Source organism: Protomyctophum parallelum (assembly GCF_964188405.1).
Source record: "Protomyctophum parallelum genome assembly, chromosome: 18".
NCBI lineage: Eukaryota > Metazoa > Chordata > Actinopteri > Myctophiformes > Myctophidae > Protomyctophum > Protomyctophum parallelum.
In genome coordinates, this window is record NC_139716.1 from 31,174,015 (window position 1) to 31,189,093 (window position 15,079).

At 43.3% G+C, this 15,079-nt stretch overlaps 1 protein-coding gene across 12 annotated transcripts in view; it reads right to left on the minus strand.

The window, feature by feature from the left end:
• ehbp1l1a (EH domain binding protein 1-like 1a) overlaps positions 1–15,079 on the minus strand; it is a 56,804-nt gene that overhangs the window by 9,857 nt on the left and 31,868 nt on the right. For 5 of the 12 annotated variants that reach the window (XM_083789089.1, XM_083789084.1, XM_083789088.1 and 2 more), the window contains 11 exons: positions 14,915–14,980; positions 14,498–14,716; positions 9,742–13,337; positions 9,593–9,647; positions 9,009–9,185; positions 7,720–8,409; positions 6,302–6,865; positions 2,739–5,609; positions 1,794–1,962; positions 1,502–1,668; positions 1,262–1,310 (listed from right to left, as the gene is read on the minus strand). In XM_083789089.1, the coding sequence (XP_083645215.1) occupies positions 1,262–1,310; positions 1,502–1,668; positions 1,794–1,962; positions 2,739–5,609; positions 6,302–6,865; positions 7,720–8,409; positions 9,009–9,185; positions 9,593–9,647; positions 9,742–13,337; positions 14,498–14,716; positions 14,915–14,980 (8,623 nt within the window). The remainder of the gene's footprint in view (positions 1–1,261; positions 1,311–1,501; positions 1,669–1,793; positions 1,963–2,738; positions 5,610–6,301; positions 6,866–7,719; positions 8,410–9,008; positions 9,186–9,592; positions 9,648–9,741; positions 13,338–14,497; positions 14,717–14,914; positions 14,981–15,079) is intronic. The other 7 variants (XM_083789086.1, XM_083789083.1, XM_083789090.1 and 4 more) reach the window with 7 other exon arrangements.

Here is a 15,079-nt window from a genome sequence, read left to right on the forward strand (position 1 = left end):
CTGATTGTTGTCTTAAATAGGGAAGCGAGGAACGCGGGCGTGCACAAAACGCGCGAAACTAATTCACGGGACCGCGCTCACGTAAATACGCTTGAGTTGTGACACAGTGCTCCGCACAAAAACTCAGGTCTCATTGAAAACGAACTATAGGCGTGTTGAATGGCTTCACGTTTGAAAGGCCCTTTATGGTTTTACAGTAGCTCACTAGTTCTCATCGCTAAATTCTTGATAGTTACTGTAGGAACTAAATGGACTGTAAAGGTGGCCGAGTGGCCAAGGCTCCAAAAGTGACAAAAAAAATACCGTTTAGGGTGTTTTATTTCCCCTGGTTGCAGTGTATTTACAGTAGAAAGACCGGTCTAACAAACAAAAGAAACACTGAAGACTAAACTTACAAAAGACAGAAAATTACTTGAAAGCAAATTAGGAAACCAAACCCAGAACTTGAGAAACTATCAGGCTAAAACCCTTCCATCAAAGTTCCCCCTAGCAGCTCTCCCTGGGTGTTACCTTCTGGTTGCTCCAAGCCCAACTGAACTGACTCACTGCCACTGCAGCCTCCCTCTTATACTAGGCAAGACAATACCAAGGAACAGTTCTGTAATTGGTAACACATTTAACTCAACATCTGGCTAACTACGGCCCATGAGTTAACTTACACAATTACCTACTTTAACTAAACCAATTCGAATACATTTCAGATACATTACACAACATCAAGATAAATAGAAAACATAACACAAGAGCTCTTGTAACCCCGACAGACGCCCCTCCTGCTCTATAGCACTTGGTACCTTCCTCCACTCAGTCAAGAGGATCACCAGTACTGCAGGAGAGCCAGGTGCCAAACAATCATAATTAAAAACAAATGACACCAAACATATATGCTGTGGCAATATTTGCTTGTTCTCTTTCACAATTCACTGTGAGCTACAATAATAAAAATATGCACTCATGTCCATTAACACGGTCTTCCAAGCCGGCCGGCAAAGTTAGTTAATTGGATGCAACTGTGTAGTTTCGGTGTGCATTGTTCTCCATCAATGTGTATGTGTATAGGGCACGGGCTGCCCCGTGACATGGACCCTAACAGGTTTGTAATGCAGAGAGTGCACAATTGGAACTAAATGGACCTGTAAGGGTTTACAGCGTAGAAAATCATGTAAAACTGTCAGTCTTTGAAATGAAAAGGTTTGAGAATCACTGCAATAGTCATTACTGTATAATGTTGGTAATATTATGAAGATAAAGGGGCAATCACCTTTTTGTTGTTGCGTTTGATATCATAAGGGTCCAGGGACTCATAGTCACTGTGCAGAGAAGAAAAAATATATAAGATATAACAAACACACATACAGTAATAGGCAGGGCAGACATTTTGACAACATAGCATTTTGTACATAAGCAAAATAATAATAATAATAATAATGGTAATAAGGGTAATAATAATAATTAGGGTAATAATAATAATAATAATAATGTAATTAAATATTTGTCATACATCTTCTCTGGGCAAAAGTGATGTAGGATGGCACAGAAGGCCAGGCCATTCCTCCAGGAAGTTCCAAAGTTGGTTATCCGGAGACCCTTGTGGCTCTTTGTCACTTCTTGACACCACTCCAGTAGAGACTGGCTGGAGGTCACCAGACCTGGACTGGCCAACACACTCTGACACAACAAGACACAAATTGCAAAATTGGTCATTTGTTAGACAAAGACACCACGTCCGAACTATCAAATGACTCAAGAGTTGAGTGATTTGGTGAACGCAGACTACTCTTGAGTTGACATACTTCAGCGCTATCATCCGCAGGTCTTTTTTGAGGCGTCATTGGCTCGCTGGCTGAACAGACACCAGCTGCTTGTGATTGGCCGTCATCTGGGTAAGAACCACTCAAGCGCTTCTTTCCGCGAGGCACTGGGACAGGCTGACCAGAGGAGTCCTCTGCTGCACCCTTTTGCCTGAAACGGGAACACACCACAAAGTGATGGGTGAGTTGTTTGACAAACAAAACATTCGTGAATGTGTTCTTCTAAAACGTTTTTGCAAGTGGAACTAGTTCACACTTCACAGACATGTTAAAGGTAGGGTAAGTGATATATAAAGTATAAAGTATAGTAGTATGATATATAAAGTGATATATAAAGGTAGGGTAACTGATAGTGGTTAACAAAATATTTTTGTTAAAAGGTTAAATCACAATATTATGATAGTAATCATTGCTATAGTGTTCAGTAACAGGGTCTCCCTGTCTCTCCAGCTCTTTACTAAACAGAAAATACATTTTCAGGTATAGTAGGTGACAAACTTTTTAGCCAATCAGGAGAGAGTATACATTTATCAGCTTAATTTTTATAGCGTTGTCTGCTCATTTCTTTGTGTCGTCACTTACAATTCTACTTGTTTAATCTGTATCCTGACTGTGTTCTCTATCCTGATTGGATAAAATTCGTATCCCAACCTGAAAATACGTTTTCAATAAAAAGCTGGAGATATGGAGACTCCTGTTACTGAACCAACACTATATAGCAATGAGTACTATCACAATATAGAGCCTTTAAACACTTATACCAAAGAAAACCATGTGTACCCTACCTTTAATAGGGTAGGGTAGGTAGGGTACACATGGTTTTCGGGTACACATGGTTTGCGGGTCCAAGAATGGGAATAATGCAAAATCACAGACATTTCAGTTTGAAACTTGTGTAAACTTGTGTGTACCACCAAGTCCACTTACCTTTCTTCATCTAAGCCACGGGCACCAGCAGCTACATCTACTGACACAAAGTCAAAGTCCACCTCTTCAACCCCTGTTCTTTTACTCAAGCTCGGCTCCATGGGTTCAGTGTCTTTACCACCCACCAAATCCAACCAGTCATCCTGAGTTGTGGCGGTGGGAGCGGTGTCAGACTCTATTTCCGTGTTAGCGTGGTCAGACATTGCTGCTGCAGCTTGCACAATCTCTTCTGCAACAACAGATTCATCTGTAAAGGTCCAGCCTTCTTCCTCTTCCAGTGCCTTCACGTCGATAGTAACTTCTGAAGTGTCTGGCTGACAAAAGTCTGTTTCAGCCAATACTTGTTCTATCTCTAATGCAATATCATCTGTTCCAGCAACAACTGTAACAAATCCTGGTTCAGAGATCATACTTGATTCCAGCAATACCGAGCCTTTTTTTGCATCGTGACTGTCAGGAGGTTTAACCTCCGAAGTTAACGCTGACTTGACCTCTGAGGATTCGATTTCTGTAGGTATCTGAGTGGCTGCAGGAGGGGTAACGTCTGGGAAGGTGGCACTGAGACGTTTCTTAGGGCGAGGCATTGGGACAGGCATGCTTGTTTGTTCACCCTGTTGCCCCGATTCATCGTCTGAGACATCAGCTGTTGGAGATGGGGAAGTAGGTGGTGTAAAGTCGTCTGGGAATGAGCCACTTAAGCGTTTCTTTACCCTTGGTTTTGGAACAGGCAAGTTTGAGGGTCCAATCAGCTCTGAACTGTCCTGTCTGCTTTTTCTTCTACGTAAAGGTGCTACTGCTTCACCAGATTTAGATGCTTGATCCCCAGGAGGTACAGGCGGGAGACTGCTACTCCTTGGTTTGCGCTGGGGTACCACTGGTGCAGTGTCTGTTGAGGCAACAGGTGACCGTCCTCTCTGGCTGACTGGTGGAGCTTCTTCTCTACAGGGGTCACAGTTGGGTGAAATAATATCCGATTGGACAGGAGAGCTTCCCTCCGTGGGTGCAAAGTCATCTGGGAAGGAGCCACTGAGCCGTTTCTTTGCACGAGGCATTGGGATTGGCAAAGACGCTGGTTCGTCCTCTTTCTGTATTTCCGGTGTTGATTCGTCTGTCTTCAGAGATGTGATTTCCATATGTTGAACAGATGCTTCCTCTAAAAGCTCGGACTGCTCTGGCTCCTCTCTAACCTTCTCAACAACATCACTCAGTATGTTCTCTGTCTGGGCTAGAGCAGCACACTCCCTGTTTGCCGCATTCAATTCATCTACTGTAACTGTCTCATCATCAACCTTTGTTTCAGGTTTGCCTGCAAGGCTTTTCTTGCTACGTCTTGGTGGTGCTATTTTTCTGATAATTGATAGAGGGGCGGTCTGTCCAATACCAAAATCATTTACTGACTCTAGTTCAGATTCTTGCTTTGGGGGGATACTGTCCTTTCCCTTTGTTTTCAGTGGAGAAATCATCTCAGAAGGTGCCTGGACAGATGTGTTGTCAGGCTTTTCACATTCATCTTGGGATACCAGTTCTACAGCCATCTGTGGAGGTTTGCTCTCAGTGACATCCGTTTTCTGTGTTCTGTGTTCTTTGCTGAAACTTTCTTTTCTTCTTACAGGCCGTAGAGGGATCGATACAGTTACTGCCTGGCTGGGGTCCTCACTGGTTTGTAAAGTCTCAGCAGCAGTGTTGTCAGGCTTTTCACATTCATCTTGGGATACCAGTTCTACAGCCATCTGTGGAGGTTTGCTCTTAGTGACATCCGTTTTCTGTGTTCCGTGTTCTGTGCTGAAACTTTCTTTTCTTCTTACAGGCCGTAGAGGGATCGATACAGTTACTGCCTGGCTGGGGTCCTCACTGGTGTGTAAAGTCTCAGCAGCAGGAGCAGAAATGTTGGATCTCCTCCTCTGTGGGGGGACTGGTTCAGTGGTTAAAGTAGCAGATGTAACCATGGCATCCAAATCCTGTTGGTTATCAGTTGTTGGAACAGAAGTCTCCCTAGAGTATTTTCTTCTAATGGGTTTGTTGGGCAATTCAGACATGGGTAGGGATACATTCTCTGTTACTTGTGGAGCTTCAGGTGGCAGGCTACTATCTCTTCTTTTCACACGACGAGGAGGGACAGGATCTTTGGGTACCACTACCTGGACAGATGTGTTTTCAGCTTCATTTATATGTTGAGCTCTTTGCATGTGTTCAGGTGGTAGACTATTATCTTGTTTCCTTATAGGCTGTGAGGAATCCTCTCCGACACTGTCTGGGGTATGAACTTTATTAGGACCCTCGGGTGGCAGGCTACTGTCTCGTTTCTTTCTGCGTGGAGGAACGAGGTCAGGGGTTGTCTGTGCAGGAATAATCTTAGCAGTTGCATCTTTGCAGTCAATCTTCTGTAGACTTTCAGAGGTAATGCTTCGGTCTCTTTTCTTTGTACGCTGAGGAGGGACAACTTCTGTTTTGCTCTGGACAGACTCAATCTTCTGTAGACTTTCAGAGGGAAGGCTTCGGTCTCTTTTCTTTGTACGCTGAGGAGGGACAACTTCTGCTTGCCTCTGGACAGACACAGCTTCAGGTTTGTATTTGCGGTCCGGCGTTAAACTATCTTTCCTCCTCAGTGGACGTAATGGAACGACTGGAGCATTGTCCTTATCTCCATCACCCTCTTTCTGTTTAGGTTCTGGAGGAAGTTCTCGCGTGATGGTTCTGCCTCGTTGAGGGGGATGCACTTCTGTTTGTGGTTCAACTGGAGTAATGTTTTCATCATATGAAGGGTCATCCAGGAGGGGCTCTACCTTTCGTAATTTGTCATCCACCACAAACTTATCTGAGACAGACTGTATGGCAGTAGTAGACATTTCTCCTGAGCTTGTATCTTGTTGTCTTAAGGATAAAAAGGGCATGTTTCAGAATTAGCTATTCTTCATATAGGTAGTAACAGTTATAACAAGAAATTATATCAAGCATGACCCATGGTCTCGCATTCTATTAACTGTCACATAACTGTCAAAACACCATTCTTTGTTTACATAACTAAATATGCTGAGCTGGAGAAAAACAAACTTCAAGAAAGCCATCCAATTATGCCGCCAATAGAGGGTATGCTTGTGACATCATCATCAAACCCGGAAGTTATGCAGGAATGCCTACTGACTGGCAAAAAACGACTTTCTGGCCTTGACAACCCATGCATCCAAACAGAAAAGCCCTATCTGATTGCATTAAACAACGTTAAACAATGTTAAACTCACACGCATGTCGTTTGCCACTCGATGTGCCATTCACGTTACGCATGCGCATACCCTCTATAATACCACACAAACGTCCAGTTTTCAACTTGATGTCTCTTTTAAAACATGCATTTTGACACAACACTATCACAGCAGTACATAAAGGACAGACTGTAAACGCTGTTTATTGCTATTGTGCCACAAATCTCTCCAATCATTTACACTGAAGCAAGCATTGATAAGCAGAACGAAAGACACCGTTATAACTGCAAAATCAGTATATTTATGATTACACACCGTGCAACCAAAAACGTTTGGGATGGGATGCGGTCCCTTGCCACTCACCCTTTGTCCAGGAGCATGGAAGGTATCACTGTTCTATTCTCATCCTGTCCCGTCTCAGCCTGCTCCCCTGCTAACAAACCTTCTGTGGACCCTGATGTCTGTACCAAATCTTTCTCTGTCAATGGACTCCCCTCCAATTGCCATGAATCAATTGAGGTCCTCTCTTCTTCAGCTCCCCCAAGCTCTTCCTTAGAGATTTCAGTGATTTCGGCTTCGGTCAACGGTGGCCATTTCCTCATAATATTTGGTCCTGCAACTCCCACAAACCCATTCTCACTGTCTGTCGGTGATGGTGACGATGACCGTTCATCTGCTAGGTTAAACATGTAGGGCTCTGCACTTTTTGGCACTTCAGTTATGTATTTAGTTTGAACTGAACGCTCAAACTGCGGCTCGTCTACAGGCGATATTGTTTGAACGAGAGCAGTGTCATCTTGGAAAGCTGCAGAAGATACTGGTGGGTTAACAATATCTTCAGGATCCACAGAGGAGGAGAGAACCACTAAGAAATCTTCAGCTGGTGTAGAGGCAGTAGGACCCAACATGGATGCTACAGTTTCATAACTATGAGAAGGAGATACTACAGTAAGTGATTGTAACTGCAGGCCAAACTCAAATAATGGTTTCAAAGCACACCAATATTATTAAACCGTTAATGATTACATTCATTTCATGTAGGTGATTCCATGCAAAAAACGTGAAATATTTTTTAGTTTTTTTAAAGGCTCAAATTTCAGAATATAATAGCAACTAGGGGGTACAACGCAGCAGTCTTTATTTTACAGAATATCTGGAATGCGTCTTTCTAGGCTCAGACGGACTTGCACTTGAGGTCACGTGATCATGAACTGCAGCTTGGTGCTCTAGCTCAGGGGGTTTCAACCTTTTTATACTGAAGTACCACCACAGAAAATATCTGGCACTCCAAGTACCACGTAATAACTGATGTTAAAATACAGGAGCGTAGACCTTCCCCATCCTATTCAGCTATTATTAACCCAGGAGGAAAATGTAATTTTAAGTAGTTTTGTTTTTGTTCCATTCCTAAGACAATTTTGCTGCTGCTCTGATGCACAACTGATATATTTCTAATGTGATTAATCCATCCTACAATCTTACGGCTAGGTCATGCTCATGTCATGCTCATTTCAGCACGGCCGGAGAGCCTATTTCAACCAATTGCTTGCTCAGAACAACTACCTCCTCCTGAGTACCACCAGAGGGGGGCTCAAGTACCACTAGTGGTACTAGTACCAGTGGTTGGGAACCCATGCAGTCTAGCTGACTCTAATCACATACAGTTTAACAGTCTAATTGTGAGCACGTTTCAGTCAAAGCGTTGCTCCTTGCATGCAGACACACAAGGGAATGATTACACAACGTGCAACCAAAAACGTTTGGGATGCGATGCCACTCACCCTTTGTCCAGGAGCATGGAAGGTATCACTGTTCTATTCTCATCCTGTCCCGTCTCAGCCTGCTCCCCTGCTAACAAACCTTCAGTGGACCCTGATGTCTGTACCGAATCTCTCTCTGTGGATGTTCTCCCCTCCAATTCCCACGAATCAATAAAGGTCCTCTCTTCTTCAACTCCCCCAAGCTCTTCCTTGGAGATTTCAGTGATATGGGCAAACTGCGGCTCATCTACAGGCGCTATTGTTTGAACGAGAGCAGTGTCATCTGGGGAAGCTACAGAAGATACTGATGGGATCACAATATCTTCAGGATCCACAGAGGTGGAGAGAACCGTGGGGAAATCTGTCAACGGTGGCCATTTCCTCATAATATTTGGTCCTGCAACTCCCACAAACCCATTCTCACTGTCTGTCGGTGATGCTGACGATGACCGTTCATCTGCTAGGTTAAACATGTAAGGCTCTGCACTTTTTGGCACTTCAGTTATGTATTTAGTTTGAACCGAACGCTCAAACTGTGGCTCGTCTACAGGCACTATTGTTTGAACGAGAGCAGTGTCATCTGGGGAAGCTACAGAAGATACTGATGGGATCACAATATCTTCAGGATCCACAGAGGAAGAGAGAACCGTGGGGAAATCTTCAGCTGGTGTAGAGGCAGTAGGACCCAACATCGATGCTACAGTTTCATAACTATGAGAAGGAGATACTACAGTAAGTGATTGTAACTGCAGGCCAAACTCAAATAATGGTTTAAATGCACGCCAATATTAGTAAACCATTGTTAATAATTACATTAATTTCATGTAGGTGATTCCATGCAATTTGATTTTAGCTGACCCACAAAAGATAAGTTAAAGGCTCAATTTTCAGAATACTACATGTCATTGGTCTGACCTTCCGTTTGTCAGACCATTACTAACATTATCCCAAACCCTAACCTAACCCTAACCACAGGAATTAAGCCACGGGTGATTTTTAACCCACAGCACGGATTAGTTGTAACCCGCCATGCATGTCAGGAGCCACAGGTGATTTTTAACCCGCAGCACGGGTGAGTCTTAACCGGTCTGAGTAACGGGATGTCTGACTTATGTTTGTCAAAAAGAAGGCTGTCTATATTGATGTCCAAAGGTTAGGACTTGCTGACAGGCTTGCAAAATTTAAAATGAATCCAGCACACTTTGTGTTTTAAGGACTAGTATCGGTAACACTCTATATACTCTTTATTGCTAAATTCTTCCACAAAACATAACATGCAATGCAGTGGTTTCACACCATCCACCACTTACCCTCTGTGGAAAGCTCCCAACATAGCATGTACTAATCCTGAGGACTCTGCCTTTTCTGTCAGTGTTCCCTCTGCCTCCAGTACTTCCCAACCTAAAACTACCTCCGGCTCTGGTACATCCAGAGGCTTCTCCACAGTTTGGACTTCCTCTGCTGCTAGCCTCTCTATTTGTAGGCTGCTGAAGACCAGAGACAAAAGATTTAGGACTGCAACTTACTATATACAATTCATGCCAAACACATCAGTAGAAGGGCCAGGTTCCAGCCTCAAAGAAGCCTACATTACATTGCTCTCAGATACAGATACTGTACGTTACCAGCACTGTGTAGTAGCCACTGCAAGCCATGTTAGATGTTATTACCACATTTCTTTGGGTGCAGTACGTTAGTTAGACTAGTCATTGGTCCTACAAACGACAACCCACCTCAAACCCTAACCTAACCATAACCACAAGCACGGGAGCAGGCGCTAGTCCGACATGCGGACGCATGTCGAACTAATGCTCCGTCGGATTTACATGCAGTCCCCCATTTCTTTAACTTACATAGCAATCCATGCAGAAAGCACATGGGCTCATATACTTACCCACTATTTACTGCAACCTCTACTCTTTGTCCTACATCCCTTTTCAATTTCTCGTCTGTTACAAAAATAAACACAAATACAGTTTGTACAATAAAGCATGGCACCACTTAAATATGGATACTGAACACTACACAAGACATCTCCCTCACCATATACTGTTGCTGTAGCTGGACTGCTAACAGGTACAGGGGGGATTTCAATAATGCTTGCTTCTTTGGGATATGGCTGAATCGGCTGTATAGGAGGTGCGTCTTGAGAATGTGATTCTTCAATAGAAGACAGCAATGTAGCAGCTGTTGTTTGTTCTTGTACTGGGTTTAGTTGTGGGAAGCCAGGGATTCGGCTCAAATGTGGACATGATGAAGCCATTGCCACCATATGTTTAATCTCATCTTTATTCTCAGCTGAACTATATGCAAGAACAACTTTCTTCTCATTTGTTGGCTTCTCAAAGAGTGGCTTGGTGAGTGTTTTCCAATCCTGTGCCTCTACAACTGTACAACTAAGCATCCTTGCTGATGGAAACCCGGGAATACTTGAAACATATGGTGCAGAAGCACATAAGCTAACCATGTTTGGTTGTCTGTTTTGAACTGGAGCAGAGGGGAACCCAGGCATGCGAGCTTCTTTTGGACAAGATGTCAGTAATGCAGCCATACTTTTCACATTGTAACTATAGGGACGGTCAGGAGCAGAAAGTGGCAGGATCATCATCTCTAATTCTTTCTTCTGAGGCTTTGCCCAAAAAGGCTTTGGTTCAATCAACCAGCCTATGCTTGAGACTTCAGTTATGGATGGGAAACCTCTGAGACTCGAAGTTCTGGGGCAATAAGGCACAAGACTCGTCATACTAGGATTCGTGGTTGATTTGGATCGCGGCGCTGAGGGGAACCCAGGAATCCTGGATGCTTCTGGGCAAGATGGTAACATGGCCAACATTGCTTTTATTATTTCTCTGTCTTGTCTTGGATTGTCTATTGCAAAGATAGTTCTCTTTTGAAGCGTATCCCATAAAGGCTTAGGATCAACAAGCCACTGCAGTGCTGTGCCTCCTTCAGTAGACACACAGCCAGGGAAACTGGACCGTTTGGGACATACTGGTACAAGGCTCAACATGTTGCATCTACGAGCAGAGGGGAAACCTGGAATTCTTGCTGCTGCAGGGCAAGACGGTGTCATGGAAAACATGTTCTTGGCATTGTCTACATCCATTCGTGGACTATCAATCATCACTTGATGCTTCATTGGTGGTTTTAGTAATGAATCGTCTTCAGTCGGCCACCCATCTCCCTTGCCCACTTCAATTGAAGGGAATCCAGGTATTTTGGATACCTCTGGGCACAAAGGGAACAGGTTAACTATGTTTAGGGCATAATACATAACTTTAGGATTTGGAACTGATGGAAAACCAGGAATACTAGCTACTTTTGGACATGAAGGAACCAAAGAAACCATATTCTTTGTGTTCTTATTGACAACACATGGTCTGTCAAATGTAACTTCTTCCTTCTTTAGTGGCCTCTTCACCAAAGAACCCCTTTGAGCAATCCAGACTACTTTTGTATCTCCCTCTATAGACGGGATACCTGGTATACTGGAGACTCGTGGGCACAGTGGGAGGATGTCAACCATATTTGGTCCATAATACACAGTTGTAGGGTGTGGAACTGATGGAAATCCTGGGGTCCGTGCTTCTTTTGGACAGGATGGTACCAAGGAGATCATTGTCTTCATTGCCCTCTTAACTTTTTCAGATGTGTCAGTCAATGAGACTTCCTTCATTTTAGCTTTTCGTTCCCATAATGGCTCTTTGCTCACTGTCCACCCTTTCCCCATCATATCGAGAGATGATGGGAAACCTGGTATACTGGAGACTCGTGGGCACAGTGGGAGGATGTTGACCATATTTGGTCCATAATACACAGTTGTAGGGTTTGGAACAGATGGAAATCCTGGGGTCCGCGTTTCTTTTGGACAGGATGGTACCAAAGAGAGCATTGTCTCCATTGCCCTCTTAACGTTTTCAGATGTGTCCGTCAATGAGACTTCCTTCATTTTAGTTTGTCGTTCCCATAATGGCTCTTTGCTCACTGTCCACCCTTTCCCCATCATATCGAGAGATGGGAAACCTGGTATACTTGAAACCTTTGGGCATATATTTGACAGATTCACCATACTTGGCATTGTCCAGAAATAAATCTCTCTGGGTTGTGGCACAGATGGGAAGCCAGGTATGCAGGATTCTTTGGGACAACTAGGAACAAGTGAGACCATTCCCATTATTTCTTTTCCTATTTCAAAGTTGTCAGGTAATAATATATTCCTCTTCTTGACTGGCATCTCCCACAATGGCTCATGATCAGTTTTCCAGTCTTTGCAATCAGGTGTTTGAGTGGAAGCAAAACCAGCCATACTAGAGACAGCAGGGCAAGATGGACGAAGGTTGACTATGCTAGGTCCATAATAGACAACTTTAGGTTGAGGCACAGAGGGGAATCCTGCAATTTGAGCTTCTTTTGGACATGATGGGACAAGCGAAGCTATTCCTCTCATTCCCTCTTTATCTGCTATATCTTCAATCTGGACTGTCCTATTTTGGATCTGCTTTTTCAATAAAGGCTTTTGATCTATTGCCCAGTTTTTGCTACTAACCTCCAATAATGATGGGACACCTATGACACGAGATACCTTTGGACAAGTAGGTAAGAGGCTTACCATATGTGGCCTGTAAGATATTACACTTGGCTGTGGAACTGAAGGGAAACCAGGATTGCAAGAGTCTTTTGGACAAGAGGGTACTAAAGCTACCATGTCTTTCATTTCACTTCTCTTTTTTTGCGATATGTCTTCAAAAACAGGTTTCATCATCTTTTTAGTCTCCAAAAAGGGTTCATGATCAGAAGTCCAAGATGTATAATAATTAGCTCTCTCAGTAGATGGTAAACCTGGTATTTTGGATACTCTTGGGCAAGATGGCAGAAGATCTACCATGCTTGGTCCATGATCAACTATGCTGGGCTGTGGCACAGAGGTTGGAATTTCTTTTGGAAATTGAACCATTCCTTTAACATTCTCTTTTGATTCCTTTGCCCACTGCTGTGGCTCATCTGTGAGCCAATCCTTTTCTTCTTCAATGGGCTGTCTTGAAGGCTCAGTAGTACTCATTACACTGAGACCAGTTTGTTGAGTGCATGATGTCTGTTCAATGGCAGGTGTCTTTGAAGATGGGAAACCTGGGATGCTTGCCACGGTGGGGCAGACTGGCTTCATAGCCACCATATGTTTGGTTAGCTCTGTATCTAATAGTAGTTTATCCAAATGAGGAGAAGAGTCAATCGTTAGTATAGTCTTTTCACTTATGATGGCATTGTCAACTGACCAATCATCTTCAAGGGAAGGGAATCCCAGTATATCTGATGTTCTTGATGGCAGCTCTACCATGGTTGGTTCCTTCTCTGTCTTTATGCCATCAGTTTTAGTCTTTCTAGAAGGGAAGCCCAGGATGGTGGCAGCATTGGGACAAGATTGAATCATGTTAACCACTCCTCTCATTCTCGCTACTTCTCCTTCGGATGGGTCCATACTGAGTGTTGTGATCGCCTTCAATGTCTTCTCCCAAAGTACACTTCTGTCTGTATGATATTCCTCTAGCTTCTGCTCTGCAGTGAGTATGTGGGTGGATGGGAACCCTGGTACACTGGCAACGGCTGGGCATGATGACAGCAGTGAAACCATGCTTTCGTGTCTAAAAAGAGAGTGGAATCAAAGTCACTCTCATACGGTGTATGTTTGAAAACGTGATGAGGCCATAATAGGACCAAAGTTTACCAGAACTTATGCTGTACATACAGTACATGAATAAAACACAGTGGTATATTTCCTTAAAAGGACACTATCACAATTATATTTAGTTATCAGGCTAATGTTCCATTTGCAGACATAACAATGAGCAGTCTTTTATGTCTCTGCGTAATGCCACCGAAATTGTGCTGAAAGGTTTAACCCAGCAATATTGCTGTAATATATGTTTTGTTTAGCTTCTGCCCTCCCTCAGTGGCTGTAACATTGTCCTTGTTCACTGTGCTTATGGCAAAATACAGTAGTAATCTTGACTTCTTGACAGAAATCAGAAAATGTGAGTCAGGTGAAAGATGTAGATGTGCTATTGCCTTATTTGCATGCCAGGTCAATGATTGTGCACAAAATGCAGAGTGCAGCATTGGTCCGAACGACAACCTACCTCCTCCCTCACCCTAACCCTAACCTCCCCCGGGGCAGACACCTAAACCTAACCGCAACCCTCTCCCGACCCGCAGCGCACCTCAGAGCATTGCTCCTTCAGAGCAATGCTCTGTCGGATGATAGTATGCCTCCCCAAAATGCATCATGGAAATTGTAGAAACACAGAGAAAGGATTGTAGGTCAGAATTGTACGTACATTTCTTCCTTGTTGATACTACTGTGTGTTATGGATGAACTAAATGAAATGTCATTGCATGTCTCATACAGTGACAAATAAAGATCTTATCTTACCAATATGGATTGCATCATAAATATTGTTGTCTCTGTAGATGTCTGTAACATCAACAATCAACTGAAATGCATTCCAACAGCATGATAGTGTCCCTTTAAGTTAATGTACTACCACTTGCCATGCAGCCAATAATCTTGTGTTGGTGTAGCTGTGCTACAAAAACATTATGTAATAATAATAATAATAATAATAATAATAATAATAATAATATAAAATACTTCTCATCATTTCAAATTCTGGAAATGAAACAATGCCAGAAATGATCAAAGAGACGGTAGAATTCACTTCAACAGCTACAGTACAATATGCAACACAGATGTGACATCATGCACAGACAATGGTGAGGCCAAGCACTGGGCTCTCACACTTACCCACTATTGGAGTGTCTTATAGCATTCACTGCAGAAGCACCATCCATCATGGTGCCTGACTCTGAAATACTCTCTATTGTAAGTTCTCTGCATGACTCCTCTAGGGGCACTAAGACATGTTCCTTAGCAATCGTTTCAATATATGCTTCTTTGTCAACAGATGCTCCCAAATCATATAGCGATGTCTGTCTTTCTTGAGTGGGAGATTGGCCAGAGAGGCTGAAAGAATGGAACAATAGGGAAAAAATAACCAACCATAATTGAGGTGGACCACAAGCATAAACCACACAAAGAATACAAAAATAACTTAGAGTCAGTCAGATGTGGATGGGATGGTGCAAAAGCGTTACTACATATGCAAAACAGCCGAAACAACAGCCTCAATTCCCATGCAAACTACGGTAGCACCACTCTCACCTCTCTTTAACACTCAAGAATAATGGCATGTCAGGAATGGAGTGCCACATTCTGCAGTGCAAGTGGCTGAAAACAGAATTGAAAGGCAGGCTTTTCAGACACCATTCCACTGACATCACAGAGTTCAATGCAACACATTTCATTCAGCATTGAAGGTACTGTGTA